At 44.3% G+C, this 16,183-nt stretch overlaps 1 protein-coding gene across 5 annotated transcripts in view; it reads left to right on the forward strand.

Annotated features, from left to right (window-relative positions):
* The window catches only part of SPATS2L (spermatogenesis associated serine rich 2 like), a 176,729-nt gene extending 164,688 nt beyond the window's left edge, over positions 1-12,041 (forward strand). For all 5 annotated transcript variants that reach the window (XM_023218305.1, XM_023218323.1, XM_026454498.2 and 2 more), the window contains 4 exons: positions 841-950; positions 3,441-3,543; positions 6,337-6,557; positions 11,146-12,041. In XM_023218305.1, the coding sequence (XP_023074073.1) occupies positions 841-950; positions 3,441-3,543; positions 6,337-6,557; positions 11,146-11,541 (830 nt within the window). In that variant the 3' untranslated portion in view covers positions 11,542-12,041. The remainder of the gene's footprint in view (positions 1-840; positions 951-3,440; positions 3,544-6,336; positions 6,558-11,145) is intronic.
* Positions 12,042-16,183: the final 4,142 nt, after the last annotated feature.

Below are 16,183 nucleotides of genomic sequence, written 5' to 3' on the forward strand. Positions count from 1 at the left end.
ATAATCTTTTGGGAAACACGGGTGTACACACACAGACACAAACTAACTGATAGGCTACTACATCTATTTGAACCTTTAGTTCATCTGAAGATGTGGGAAAATGTTGGAGCCAGAGTACTCCCCAGTGTCTTCTCTACGTGTGCAGATGCTAAAAAATTCACACGAATCTAGTTCTAGCTGGCCTAACTCACTCTCGAAATTTTTCCATTGGGGACACTTATAGAAAGACCTAAGACACTCTGGGGTAGAACTTCTGTTTCTTTCCTGAATGGAAACATATCTGCAGAGTATCAAAAGCAGAGACATTTTTGGCTCACAAAAAAACTAATAGAGTTAGAGTTTTATGTCAGATTCCAATAACATAACTAGTCACCCTAAGTGAGTACATGTTAAAGTTCAAGAGGGCTGCTGCTGTTAAAGTTTAATAGTGCAGCACATATAGAATGATTTCTGCTTAGTGGACTTCCTGTCTTTGCAGTATCACTCGGAGTGGATTTTAATAAGTGTTGTTTTTCAGAGATCGTTGTTCAGAGTAACAAACTTCAAAAGTCTAAATTCCGTAAGTGAGGTCATACACCAGCGGAGAAAATGTAGAGTGGGAATGTACAGTGAATCAGAAGGGACTGTATTTGGCTTGGGGATTGGTGGAGGAGGACAGGAGGAACTGGGTTGTTGGTAATAGGCACAGAGGGTGAACCCGCCTCCGTGACCAACTCAGAAAACACAGTCATGGTCCAACAAAGCAATCAGTCTGTGGAGCGAGAACTGATTCCAAGAAATTAGGTTATTTCATATGTTTCAATCTCTGGCCCTAATGTATGACTCCTCCTTATTTGGCAGTGGAAATCCTGACTGCTCGTCAGAAGAAAGCAGAAGAACTAAAGAGACTCACTGACCTCGCCAGTCAGATGGCAGAGATGCAGCTGGCTGAACTCAGGGCAGAAATTAAGGTCAGTTCTAAAATATCACAGCCTGAACCCTGAGCCAGAGAGCTGATCCCCATTATGTTTGTTTTGCATCCACAGAGTTCTGCTCTCTGAGGATCTAACATCTACACCCAGCTCTTTTCCACAGGGTGGAAATAGAGAACACAGAAGGGGGACGACCCACATAATCACTGTGCTTAAGTGTAATGTGCTTTGAAGAAATGTGTAAATCCAAAAGAGAGGTACAAGCTATTTTGTCAGTCAGTAGAGACCGACCCAAATAAAGTAACTTGACCATGAATTATAGCTGGGATGGGGGATATTATTTTCACACATTGTGATTTATAGGTATGCATATGAACACATCCACAGATGTATACACACACGCGAAGCATGAACGTAGTGTAATGGTGAAGATTAGAAAGCATGCGGACTCTGGAGATTTCTTTCCTAATATTCTTTTCTAGTTTAGTTGCATTTGTATTAAGAATACTATCCATAAATACGTATTTATTAGATTCCTTCATTGACAAGCAACAGAAACTGACCCTGGCTAACCTCAAGGACAAGTAGAATTTGAAAGGATGTGAGTATAGCTCGCCAAAGCAGAGCACTACCTGAAAGCTCAGGTCAACAATTAGGTAGGAACTGGGGTGGTTCAGGTAAAATAAATAATCACCAGACCCGCTGTCATGGGACCATCAGCCCTGTACCACCCCGCTCGGCTCGGATCCCTAAGAGAGAGGCTCTGAGTGGTGTCTACCTGGGTCACGTCCATCACTTGGCCAAGAGAGGGTGCGACATCTTGATCGCCAGACCCACCAAGACTATGGATCTTTGAAACTGCATCAGGGCACAGTTATCAGAAGGGGAAATGGTTACCAGGAGGGCAAGCGTAAGTGTTTACAACAAAATAGGAAGAAATTCTAAAATTCCCCTTATCCTCTTTTTCACCCAGTATACTACACACACACACACACACACACACACACACACACACACACGCCTTCCAGCTTCATACCCACTTCCAGGACACTCGAGTGGTTGCAAGACACAGCTGCTGCTAGCTTTGAAAGTAAAATTGCAAACTGGGGCATAAAACTGCTTGGCGATGATAGACACTGGCAGGTGGCTTTTCAACTCTCTCCCTCCTGGTTAGGCATGAAAGTGGGCCCCATGGGGAAGAGGACCTGACCCGAGGGTGCTGAGGGTGTCAGTGGCCTTTCCACCTTCTCTGTTCTGGCCTGTGTAGCCTCTCACCCAGCCCATTGCAGTGGCCTCCTCACTAGTCTCTCTGCCTACACTGTCTCCCTCCAGCCTTGTAGTCCACTAAGACCAGACTTAAACTCCCAAAGCAGTTATCTCCTTCCCCTCAGAAAGAAATTCACAACTGGACTTCAGTATATATTCTCACTTCCATCTCTCTCTACAAAAATCCCAGCTTGTTAGAACATCAAGTAAGAAATATAAAATTGCCAGCTTCCTGGTCTATTGAAATCAACTCATCTTCTGAGTTTCATTTCTGCCTATCAAAATCCCACCCATCATAAAATGGTTAGTAGCACAGGCTTTGGAGTGAAGCAGTCCAGCTGCAAAATTTCCCATTTCTGTGACCTGGGATAAGTTATGTGTTCTCTTAGATTCTTAGAACCTCAATTCCCCCATCTGTACAACAGAGGTAATAATAGTACTGACTTCGTAATACTGTGATCAGATGAAACGAGATTATCTGGTAAGAATTTGGCCAGTTGTCTGGTAAGTGTTCAATGATTTTTTCAGTGTTCCCTCTTACATAACTCTTTCCCCATAGACCTCAGTAGGAAGTAATTTCTTCCTCTTTTATATTCCTAAAGCACCAACCACATTCCACCTTGTACTGTAGTTAATGGTGTCTGTTTTCCTTGCCATTGCTAAACTCCCTGGTAAACTCAGGAAGAGACTGAGTCAGTTATTTCTGTATTTCTCACTGTTGTCTTCTACACATAGATCTGAATTTTAAATGAATTGAAAAGTAATCTTTCTCACTTCTTTTCACACCACTTGAAATTCTGCCATTTAAAATAATATCTTCCAGACACTAAAGGCTTTGTGGACTTCCCAGTTCCCTATTAAAATAGGGATGGGGGTCTAGGAAGGAGGACATGTTTTCTCTTGATGGTTAATACCTTAGCAGGCACTTGGCCAAACTCAGAAGACCCTGCCAGAACGCAATTCAGAAAATTACTAGGAGGGCGAGGGGTGCTAAAAGCTTAAATAGATGAGTCAGACACACATTCCATGTAGGCCCAAACGAGAAACACAGGCCCCTCACGTATTCTCCAGGCAGGAAGATGATCACTCCCTAGCCAGGTCAGGACTAAGACTGAGCACGGAGCCTCCCAGCAACAGGGCTGGAAAGATCCCCACCAGGTCAGCACTGCCGTGGACACCGGAAGAGCAGAGTGAATGCATCCACAGGGTGCCTCGGTCATTTCTGTAATCATGGGGCTCCTGCTTTCCATCTCTTTCCTCCAGCACTTTGTCAGCGAGCGTAAATATGATGAAGAGCTCGGGAAAGCTGCCCGGTTCTCCTGTGACATCGAACAGCTGAAGGCCCAAATCATGCTCTGCGGAGAAAGTGAGTTTTGCATACTTGCTAAATAATTGTGTGTGAGTAACCTTGGTGCTATCTGGAGTTGCTATTGGAAATGTCAGGTGTGCAGTCCCCCCAGGGTACTAACGTGAGGTCTAAAGAGATTTAATGATCTAAGCGCCTGACACAAGTCACCAGAAATGTCGAGATTTGAACTTAGAGTCTTCAAATGCCACTGCCCATCAGTAACTCCCCAGGATTTATTAAGTGGAACAGAACAGGTCAACTAGTTTATACCTTTTGCAAACTTTTATGAAGCACTTCCAGTTAAACTGCTTCTCTGATTTCAGACAGCCCTGGTTCCACAGAAACTCGTTAGGCAGAGCGTGAGTCTTCCTAACATGTCAGGGAACAATCAGTTATTGTTGTGCAGGGCCCAGCTGTTGTGCAGGGCCCAGCTGTTGCACGGGCCCCTCAGCAGTGCCCTGAGCCTCGGCCCTTGGTTCTCTGTGCTGAGTGAGGCTACAGATAATGAAAGACTTCACTCAGCCATTAGCTTTAGTCTTGTTCCCTATTAAGCCTTAATTAGAGCAGCTAATGTGCAACAAAATTGGCTGCTATATTTTTCCCCCACACCAGCCCACCCACAAGGGGAGGTGGGAATGAGCACTGAAGCGGCTTTAAGGATGGCCGCAAGGAGGAGAGGACTAGTGAATGATGCAGAAACCCACAGCCTCGCAGTCAGCTGAAAAATTAAGATTTGGCTGCACTGCCTATTATGATATAATTAACTGTACTATACTACACTGCATACATATATAGTAATACAATTTGCTTTTATGACTTCACAATCTATGGTAGACATTTTTTCATATCAATATATTTAACCAGTCATTTATCTAAGTATAATTGATGTCACCAGTCTTCTGGTTGCTGCATTTAGATTGCTTCCAGTTTTTCACCGTTAAAATAACACTGCTGATCACCTGAGGCCAGGAGTTGGAGGCCAGCCTGGCCAATGTGGTAAAACCCCCGTCTCTACTAAAAATACAAAAATTAGCTGGGCGTGGTGGCAGGCACCTGTAAACCCAGCTACTAGGGAGGCTGAGGCAGGAGAATTGCTTGAGCCAGGACACAGGAGGCAGAGATTGCAGCGAGTGGAGATCACACCACTGCACTCCAACCTGGGCAACAGAGCAAGACTCCATCTTAAAAAATTAATTAATTAATTAACACTACTGCGAGTATCCTTGTCCACACATCCTTGCCAATTATTTGATTTTCTGACTGCATTTTTAAAAATTATTCCCCCCCCCCGTACTCTTCCTTATGAAAGAATCTACCTATTTGCCATTCTCCATCCCCAGCTTTTGCCCCACCCTCCTTTCCACTTCAGCCCTCAATGAGCAAGATAGTGATGCTGAGTGACGCCCTGTCACCGATCTCAGGGGTGATGGAGAGGTGCCCCTTTACCTCCTTTCCTCCTGAGCATTTCAAGTGCCATCTAGTGGGAGAAATGGTCCCTTACCAAATTCCAAGTGTCCATTCTGAAAGACACCATAATCATCCAAAGGCCCTTCCTTCTCAGCTTTGTTGCGAGCACACTGAGAACCCACAGGTACTGAACCGGAAATAGCGGTCCCTGATCTGCAGACAATAATGACCCCCTGAAACTGAATCTGGTGAGCACAGGAGCCACAGAAATCCCCTGGTCACGTTTGGACAGCCCCAGCTTGCTGTCACACCTTCCCAATACACTGAAGGGACTGGAGATGCATCCCTGACCTTTCCATTTCTCTTGTATTATGACCGCTACTGATCCCGCCTAATCCTCTAGCAGAACTCTGGGATTAAATCTGATCCAACAAAGGGAGCAAACAAAATTGCTTTCAAAAATTGGTGACAGTTTTAAGAATCAAAGAAAGGTCTAGCTGGCAGTCAGATTCTGGTGAACTGTGAGAGGGAAGTGGTGGCTTTATCCTTGAATTGATTCCCTCCAGTTCCGATTCAGTGTAATCATGTAGAAATCGTCCCAGCAGAAACCACCACTTTCAAAACCAGCAGAAATGGTCATAATAAACGCTGAGCAGACCTGCCTGAGCCCTGAGCCCTGAGCTCTGATGGGTGTCTGCCTAATCAGCCTGCCTTGCCTGGAACCTTGGAAGCAGTACATATCTGCAGTGAGGCTGCAGAAAACAGGGCTGATTAAAGGTGGGATAATGGAGCACTAATGAAATGTACAAGATGCCTTAGGGGCTGGCAGGCCTGGCCCTGTGTTTGGGGGATATGCCTGACCCAGAGTAACAGAATTCCTAACATCCAACATCACCCCATTCCCAAGCTCTCAGAACATCATGGATCTGACAGGCCAGAGTGTCCACATAGCTCCCAATCTTTCTGTGTCTGCAGTACCAATTGGTCCAGGGAACTGATCGGGGAGGTGAGAATGGGTTCGGTAATGGGGGATCTACGAGGCAGAGTGCATTTGCAGACAGGGCCAGAGAGGGAACCTTGAGGTTTCATTATCTCTTTTCTCTTGGTGGTTCTTGACCAAAAGAATAATATTTAAGTTGCTCAGATATGTCTTATTTCCTACAAATGTCTCCCAACTTGGATGATTATGCTGTAATCACAGTTCAGTGATTCCCACAAGAGAAATTTGGTTGTTCTCTTAAGCACCAAGGTGCCCTTTCAAATAACATCTTTCAAAAGAAAACTCTCTTAATGTTTCTGTGGAGCTCCTGGCCAGTTTCTTCATCTTCTAGCGCTTCGTAATGGGTTACTGAGGCAGCAGTGTTGGAGGTGCAGCTCATAACACTGAGCACTTTCTTATTGCAGTTACACATCCAAAGAACAACTATTCCTTAAGAACTCCCTGCAGCTCCCTGCTGCCTCTGCTGAATGCACACGCAGCAACCTCCGGGAAACAGAGTAACTTTTCCCGAAAATCATCCACTCACAATAAGCCCTCTGAAGGCAAAGCAGCAAACCCCAAAATGGTGAGCAGTCTCCCCAGCACCACCGACCCCTCTCACCAGGCCATGCCGGCCAACAAGCAGGTAAGCAGACACTGGTGCAGGGTGCCGGGGCAGGGAACCCGTTTCCAGAGGAATGAAACAGCAACTACTAGATTCTGGGCCTCCTGGGGTCACACTCAGGCTCCCGCCACCTGCCCTCACCCACTCCCCACCCAGCAGCACTGCCCAGCTGGCCTCTTGGGAACTCCCCTGGTTGCTCTCGGCTGTGCCTCCCAGGTGCTTTCCCATGTGGAGGAAGTGGCCTGCTTACACTCTTGACTGCATGAGCAGAGTCCACCCAGGTGACACAGCTCTTCTCATGACTAGGACTGCCACCATCCCTGGGGCCCCAAAACCAGCCCACATGTGGAAGGGACCCACAGAGACTCAGGAACAAGATTCAGAACCTGGCCACTGATACCACTAATGAGAGGAAACCTGGCATTTGTTTTTTAAGATATTTTAATCCCCACTTTTATTTAGCTGATCAATAAGAGGCTAAAGTTAGTGCAGTCTTTTCTTGGGATTTCAGTAAGGAGAATACATTTCAAAATGGCATTCTTTATCCTTATCTGCTATGACGTCTAAAAACAAAAGTGACCAAAGAACAGTCTTCCTTCTCTCCTGCTTCTCCACTATATTTTTTGGAGGTGACTTCCCCCTTATCCTTAGAGAATTAACAAAAAACTGGGATCTGCCAGGTGCAATGGCTCACTCCTGTAATCCCAGCACTTTGGGAGGCCGAGATGGGCAGATCACTTGAGGTCAGGAGTTTGAGACCAGCCTAGCCAACATGGTGAAACCCTGTCTCTACTAAAAACACAAAAATTAGCCAGGCATGGTGGCACACGCCTGTAATCCCAGTTACTAAGGAGGCTGAGGCAGGAGAATCACTTAAACCTGGGAGGTGGAGGTTGCGGTGAGCCAAGATCGCACCACTGCACTCCAGCCTGGGCAACAGAGTGAGTGAGACTCCATCTCAAAAAAAAAAAAAATGGATCTGATGATATAGAAGTTGGACATGCTATGCTATAAAGATACATTTTATCTCCAAGAAGAAGTCTTTTTTTTTTTTTTTTTTTTTTTTGTAAGTCTTTTAAAATGCTGGTTTTCTAACAGGTTTCTTGTCGGGTTTTGTTGTCTTGGCCTTTGAGAATTCTTATTAATGACATTGACAGGTGTTTCTCAGGCCCTGAAGTCCTCATGAGCTGTAAGATAGCACTTTGACAAGGAGCATGTTATAATCTCATTAGTTAAAGATAATAATCACATCCGTTTTTACTTGTAGTCTAAATATATCTTCAGCTTTTGTTCTTTTTCTTTTTTCTTTTTTTTTTTCTTGGCACAGTCTCGGCCCACTGCAGCCTCAACCTCCTGGGCTCAAACAGTCCACTAGGCTCACCCTGCAGGGTAGCTGGGACTACAGGTGTGTGCCACTATGCCTGACTAATTTTTTTTGTATAATTTTTGTAGAGGTGGGGTTTTGCCATGTTGCTCTCAAACTCCTGGGCTCAAGCAATCTGGCTGCTTCAGCCTCCCAAAATGCTAAGATTACAGGCATGAGCCACCGTGCCTGGCCTCTCTGTTCATTATTAAAGACAATGCTAATAATTAAGTCTAAAATTTAGTCTGTTTCCCTTTTTCATAATTTCTTTAAAAACAAAGGAGGCCAGATTAAGTTCTATCTATGTAAATACTTTTTCAGTTCTCTGGTTTAGCATTTTAGGTAGTGGCTCATGTAAGTTGAAATATACTCAGATATCTAAGTGAGAACACTGTAGACCCAGGCAAGAAGGGCCTGTGGACTGGGCGCTGTGTTTTCAAGTAACCTTCTTGACCCTCCTGCAGCCATGGCCCTCTCTACAGAATAAGGAGTCAGAGAGAGCAAGGAAACAGGGCCACTGGAAATTACACTCTTTGTTCTGAAGCATGCTGCCAGTCAGTACTCGAGATCCTGGGTTTCTCTTCCCACGTGGGCCCAAGCCTGCTCACAGGATCTGCCTGGACCACTTTTCTGTATACATCATCTTGAAGACAAACGACACAGCCAGTTTTCACACCCATCCGCCCGAAGGGTGGGAGTGGAGGCGATGCTTAGGTGTGCAGGCTAGAATGTCTACATTCGTGTGTGCAAGGCCCCCTTACAATGTGGGATGGAGCCAGAGGTAGGAAAAGAGTATTCATACGTATAGTGTGTGAACCCCGAAAATCTGAGACAGGTCTCAGGTAACTTAGAAAGTTTATTTTGCCAAGGTTGAGGACATGCACCCATGACACAGCCTCAGAAGGTCCTGATGACATGTGCGCAAGGTGGTGGGGCATGGCTTGGTTTTGTACATTTTAGGGAGGCAGGAGACACCAATCCATTTGTGTAAGGTGAACATCGGTTCACTCCGGACAGGTGGGACTACTGGAGGCAAAGGCGGACAACTGGAAGCGAGGAGGGGCTTCCAGGTCTTAGGTAGATGAAAGACAGATGGTTGCATTCTTTTGAGTTTCTGATTAGCCTCTCCAAATGAGACAATCAGATATGCATTTATCTCAGTGAGCAGAGGGGTGACTTTGAATAGAATGGGAGCCAGGTTGGCCCTAAGCAGTTCCCAGCTTGATGTTTCCCTTTAGCTTAGTGATTTGGGGGCCCCAGGATTTATTTTCCTTTAACAGATGTATGGACCTACATTTGTACTCTTGCTCTAGGCTCTGAATTATTGGGGATTGGTCTGCCGTAAACCTATACCATCCAGTCACTGCACAAATTAAGAACCTTATATATTTGTAATTCATCAAATTTCATGTTTTTGTAAGAGGTTTGATTTTCAAAAAATGTTTATATTTATGTTACAACTTAAGAGTCTTGTCAGGAGACAGTATATAAAGTGGGAACAGCTCCACCATTTCCCAACTATAGATAGACCTTGGGCAAGTCCCTGAAACTCCTTATCCTCATCTATAAAATGAAGCACATAATAGCACTATCTTACAGGGTGATTCTGGTGTTAAATGAGGTAATGCGTGGTAAGGAACCCCATTCAGTGCCTGGTAAGCACTCAGTGAGCGTTGGCTATTACTGACCTCGAGGAGTTCAGAAATCTTTCCCTTGCACAGGAGCTTAATCCATTGCATCCTTACTACTCATCCATTTACGTTCCTGGCCACTGATTTGTTGAAGGAATGATTTTTTAATAGAGGCTTCAAAATTTATTTGCTTATAACTGCAGAAAGTTTAGAAAGACAACGAATGACCTCTGTGAAAATACACCTTATTTCTGCATGCCACCAAGACCTGCCAGATGCACTTCACCCCTGTATTTGTCCAAGATAATATTTCTGAACTATGAAGATATTTGTTTTGAAATAAATTAGAAAAGCTACTTTAGAGAAGAAAAGTTACAGAATTTTACTTCTTCTTCACTTACGTAATTAGAATTCCTATGCATGGTTTTCAACAGGAAATTTTCCTTGACCCCTTCGCGGGCCTCGCAACAGGGATGCCTCACTTACTCAGCCTGAAGCTCTCAACCCCTTGAGGGAGGGAGAGCATGCAGGTGAGCAGGTGCAGGAGCTAGAGCAAGCACTTTTGCGCGCTGGCAGGATCAAAACTCCATGCAGTCCCACAGCAGTGCCTAGGGTGGTACCCGTGACCCCTGGAGCCCCAGAGGGCATGTGTTACAATGCTCTTTTAGCTTTTCAGTTCAAGGATGGCTTAAGTGTTTAACAGCTCAATAAACCTTCTACTTTTTCACGAAGGCAGGGTGTCAGTGTGACACTTTTCTGTATCCTGAGCTCTTGTCCAGCATCCATGAAAAATCAGGTCATATGAACAAATTGTAAACACGGGGGATTTTATTGCCAATGAAAGTGGCTTTCAGCAGGAGGGAGAGCTGGAAAATGGGGATGGAGTGAGAACTTACTGTTCCCCTGAAGTCCAGCCGTCTGCGGCTGGACTCTTCTCCGAAGTCCTGCCATCAAGCAGTCCTGCTAAAGTCAAGCTGCTTCTCTCCGACTCAGACTGCAGTCTCCGACGTGCAGCTGCTTCTCCTCTTCTCCTCTTCTCTGCTCTGTGCCAGTGGAGCCTGGGATTTTTATGGGTACAGGATGTGGGGTGGGGTGGGCCAGGGGTGGTTTTGGAAAAGGCAACATTTGAGCAGGAAAACAGGAATATAAAGTTCTCACTTTGGGCTTGAGAGTGGGGCTTGGCGAGGGACCCCGCCCTTTTTCTGTCTACAATTTCTGTGCCTCCTGTCCCTCTCAGTCTCTACAGAATGTCTCAGAAATCTCCATAGTACAGGATCATCATTACTCTTCCCCTGGCTTCTGTTTTATTCTGCTATAGTTTAAGCATCTTTATGAATTTTATTTGAGCCAGTTTTTGAATTGTCTGTCTTAGGCTTCTGTAACCTCTCTTTCAACATCATTTTCTTGCAGTTCCATTTACAAAACAGTCCACTGTTCTTTTAAGATTAATAATTTTATCTGCTTCTTGACCTCATCTTCATGTTTTCTGATTCTTCTGGTGTATTTAAAAAAAAAAAACACTTACCTGTGGCTAGAGGTTTGGTTTCCCTGATGTCTACTGGTGTCATCTGTGGCTTGCTGGCATCTCATACTTATCTCTTTTCTTTTTTGGTAGAACGGATCTTCTAACCAAAGACGGAGATTTAATCCACAGTATCATAACAACAGGCTAAATGGGCCTGCCAAGTCGCAGGGCAGTGGGAATGAAGCCGATCCACTGGGAAAGGGCAACAACCGCCACGAACACAGAAGACAGCCGCACAACGGCTTCAGGCCCAAAAACAAAGGCGGTGCCAAAAATCAAGAGGCCTCCTTGGGGATGAAGACCCCCGAGGCCCCGGTCCATTCTGAAAAGCCCCGGCGAAGGCAGCACGCTGCAGACACCGCGGAGGCCAGGCCCTTCCGGGGTAGTGTCGGTAGGGTTTCACAGTGCAATCTCTGCCCCACAAGAATAGAAGTTTCCACAGATGCAGCAGTTCTCTCAGTCCCGGCTGTGACGTTGGTGGCCTGAGCTAGGAGGAAAAAGAGCAGTTTTCACTCAGTTTTGGTTCCCTGCCCGAGGTGCTGACCCAATTCGCTGCCAAAAGAGAGTCAATCAGAATATACAAATCCTGTATGGTTGTGTCATCCTCTCTTAATCATTTTTACTAATTCTAATAATCAGCTCTAGCTTGCTTCATAACTTTCATGGCTTTGCTTGATCTGTTGATGCTTTCTCTCATCAAGACTTTGCAGCATTTTAGCCAGGCAGTATTTACTCATTGTTAGGAAAATCAAGATGTGACTGAAGATCAGAGGCTCAGTTAGCAACCTATGTTGTAGCAGTGATGTCAGTCCATTGATTGTCTTTAGAGAGTTAATGTTACAAAAAAGAATTCTTAATAATCAGACAAACATGATCTGCTGAGGACACATGCGCTTTTGTAGAATTTAACATCTGGTGTTTTTCTGAAAAAAATATATATACATATATTGCTTTATTTGAAACAAATTAAAATATGCTGCATTTGACACCTGGCTAGTTTCTTTTATTGATAGCCACCTAGTTATTGAATGTACTGTTTAGTGCTTTCAAAAAAAAACTTTAGAGACTAGAGGTTGTGGCGCAAAGCTCTGTATAATAAATACTGTTTCTCTTGAGACAAGTACTTTTTCAGGAAAAAAAAAAAAAAAAAATATATATATATATATATATATGCTCTTTCAATTAGATTACACACAAATAGATGGATATGCACCCTGATTGTCTTAGACACACCATGTGGGCAGTTGGGCAGTTGGAAACATTGGTTGCAAGTACCACAAACCTCAGCTGAGCCTAGCTTAAACAATAAGAATTTATTGGTTCAGTGAGTGAAAAGTCCAGTTGGTCCAATTTGATCAGGGTTTCAGCTCTCATCTCTTTTTTTTCCCCCTTTTTCCTTTTTTTCGTTTTTCTTTTTTTTTTTTTTTTTTGTTTGAGACAGGGTCTCGCTCTGTCACCCAGATGGAGTGCAATGGCAAGATCTCGGCTCACTGCAACTTCCACCTCCTGTGTTCAAGCCATTCTCCTGCCGCGGCCTTCCGAGTAGCTGGGATTACAGGCGTGCACCACCACGCCCAGCTAATTTTTATATTATTAGTAGAGACAGGGTTTCACCATGTTGTCCAAGCTGGTCTCGAACTCCTGACCTCAGGTGATCCACCCCCTTTGGCCTCCCAAACTGCTGAGATTATAGGCATGAGCCACCGCACCCGGCCAGCTCCCATCTCTTGATTATCTTAGCTCTCCTTTCCTCCTTGGGTTGACATTGCATTCAGAATGGTGGCAAAGGGCCACCATACTCTTAAGACTCAATCTATTCTCCACACTGTCCAGAGGAGAGAAGTTATCCTAGTAGCTTCTACATGGAGCAAGTGTCTTTCTCAGAAATTCCAGCAAAGGTCTTGCATACCATTGCTGGTAGGCCTGTCCCTTAAACCAATCATGAAAGAGTGGAGAGAAGTGAATGGGATGAACTAACTTCCATAGACTAATCAGAGCCCACCCCTGGAGCCACGGTGTGGCCATCTTCCCAGAGTTCCTGAGCTAGATGGAGAAGGGATACTTCTCAGAAAGGGAAAATGGATACCTGGTGGCCCAAACCCCAAATAGCCCCAGTTCCCCTAACTTTGACTGCAGGGCAGTCCAGTTTGGGTGCTGCTTCCATTGCACTCACATATGTCTTACAGATTTGTTGGCTACTCACAAGTGCAAATGCTTATTCTCAGCTCAATATTAACATTTTTTCTGGCAACCCAGGTTCACTGGTTCTCTTCCACAGAGCAGCCCTGAGCAGCTGAGCCTGCAAGCCACGCAAGCATCTGTTTCTTCTTTTGCCAAGTACAGGAGGATGTTTGCTCTCTCTGTAGAGAGCTTTCTGAGGCCTCTGGGTGTACCCAGAGATTTAATAGGAATTCTAAATGTTAAGTCACATTCCAGGAAGGAAGGAAGAGTTGTTCATTCAAATAAGAAAGATAAATGTTCAGCACCGTAGGCCCTGTTTACCCCATCTGAGGCCCTGAATTTATATGTTACAAGACAGAAGGATTTTACACAGTTTTTTATGTAGCAAGATTTTGCTCGCACCGAAAAATATCAGTGTAAGTGTGACCACTTTAAAGATGAGTCAAGTAATTCTTCAAACAGGGAAAAAAAATGAATTTGCCAGGTCAGGAGTGCACCTGCCTTTGTCAGAGTCGAACCCAACCACTCTTGACCTTGAATCACTCCCTCAGGGTTAAGAAAGCCCAGACACATTCCTGAGCACAGAGCAAATACCCCCATGTCACTGAAAAGAAACAAAAGAATGCTAACAAGTGCTCAGACCTGATTACATTTTTTCCAATATTTTTGCCTTTTTATTTTTGAGACAGGGTCTTGCTCTATCACGTAGGCTGGAGTGCGTGATCATGGCTCACTACAGCCTTGAACTCCTGGGCTCAAGCCATCCTCAGCCTCCCAAGAAGCTGGGACTACAGGTGTGCACCACAACGTCCCAGGTAATTTTTTTTAATTTTTAGTAGAAATGAGGTCTCACTATGGTGCCCAGGCTGGTCTTGAACTCCTGAGCTCCAGTGATCTTCCTGCCTTGGCCTCCCAAAGTGTTAGAATTACAGGTATAAGCCACCTCGCCTGGCTGGTTTTTGCCTTTCTTATAGACCCCGGGCATGTGAGCATTTATTAATTTGCATTTTTGAAACAGTAATTTCAATATTTTAGTGCCAGTGTCAGGCCACTTAAACACTATATTACATATCTTCATCTGTCTGGTGGAACTATTGGTGTGATCCTAGAGAACTGAGTCCTATTCTGCCATTCATTTAAAGTGTTTTAAATTCTAATCTCTCTATTTAATGCACAGTAGTCAAAAGAATAGATTCTTCTCTCTTAAACATTTGCTTAGTAGAGGTTAAAATGGTTTAATACTCATGAAGATCGAATAACTTCAAACTCACATTGTAGCACATAGATCTTCCACCAAGACTTCATCTGTGAAATCCACACTTCCCTGGTGGGTTCCCAATTACATTCCAAATTTACATTTCTTTTGAGAATCTCTGCATACTCCAGCTCTGTCTAGAAGTGCTTAATGCAGCAAGACACAAAAAGTTAAAAGCAAATTGCTGCAAAATTCACCCTCAATGGAGGACTAGAAACACAACATGTCCAATTTAAAGCTCAGTTCACAAGCAGTCCAATTCTGCTGGCTTCAGAAAAAGAGATTCTAATTAAACATTCTTAGGGAAGGACATCAAATGAGGTTAATGGGAAACGTTACCAGATTAAAAGCAGTTTTTTTGCCAAAGTAACATTTGGAAATTCTGACTCTCTGAAAGCCTTGATTTGAACCTCAAACTTGATTTCACCATAAGAAGTGGGGATCAAGGGCCTGCGCAGTTCTTTTCCTAGACCAGTTCGGTGCTCCCCACCCCCTCGCAGGCACAGGTCTGCAACCAGATAGGGAGATGCCTGAATTTCAGGCTACCTTTGACAAAGCTTTCTCCCTCCCTCCCTCCTTTTGCAGGCTGCATCCCACGCTGCCTGCTTAAAGCGCCCTCATGTGTCTACAGATGGTAAAATGTTTATTTCTCAACAGACATGACAGTGATAGCAGCCAATGACCTATGTAACGGCACCCTTTTTTGCCGTACTTGTTTTTTGAGACGGAGTCTGGCTCTGTCCCCCAGGCTGGAGTGCAGTGGCGCAATCTCAGCTAACTACAAGCTCCACCTCCCTGATTCACGCCATTGTCCTGCCTCAGCCTCCCAAGTAGCTGGGACTACAGGCGCCCGCCACCACGCCCGGCTAATTATTTGTATTTTTAGTAGAGACAGGGTTTCACCGTGTTAGCCAGGATGGTCTCGATCTCCTGACCTCGTGATCCACTCGTCTCGGCCTCCCAAAGTGCTGGGATCACAGGCGTGAGCCACCGCGCCCCAACCCCAGTCACTTGTTCTTAAGTTTCTTAACCAAACTATAAAATAGCAAAAGACCAAAAAAAAAAAAAAAGAAAAGAAAAAGGAAAAAAAGCAATTCACCTAATACATTGTTCCAGCATTTCCTTGAAGGTACTGAGCCATCTCAATGGCTCTGATTTTGTGAGAAAATTATGAAGAGTTGCGAAGTACCAGTGATTCTCTTGTTACTTAGCCAAGAATTTGAAGCATAATTTAAATACTATTCTTTACAATCCATTATGAGGATTTAAAAAATATTTTTGCTTCTTTAATACATTCTAACAAAGTTTTCTGTTTATTCTTAGTTTCAAAGAACCAGGTCCCCAGTCCTGGGAGGCTGCTCCACCGGCGGAGCCCAGTATTTAATCTCATTATAGCAGCCCCGCAGGCAAAGGCTCTCTGGTCTGAATCTCGTCTTTCTATCTGAGAAATACACAATGCTGCTCTCATCACTCAAGGTTCTTACACATTAATGATTAATTATCAGAAGCCCCTTTGTCTGAGAACTCTTTTTTTCCCACAACTCAGAGGAGCTTCTGGGGCTGCCACTAAATTCCAGTTTCATAGGAAGAATTGCCACAAACAAATTTTACAAAATAATGAGTATATTCTAAAGCAAATTTGTCTGAGAAATTATATAGACTTCTGGCAAAAAAAAAAATTAGAAGCATGAC

The sequence above is a fragment of the Piliocolobus tephrosceles genome, chromosome 11 (genome assembly GCF_002776525.5).
Source record: "Piliocolobus tephrosceles isolate RC106 chromosome 11, ASM277652v3, whole genome shotgun sequence".
NCBI classification, from domain to species: domain Eukaryota; kingdom Metazoa; phylum Chordata; class Mammalia; order Primates; family Cercopithecidae; genus Piliocolobus; species Piliocolobus tephrosceles.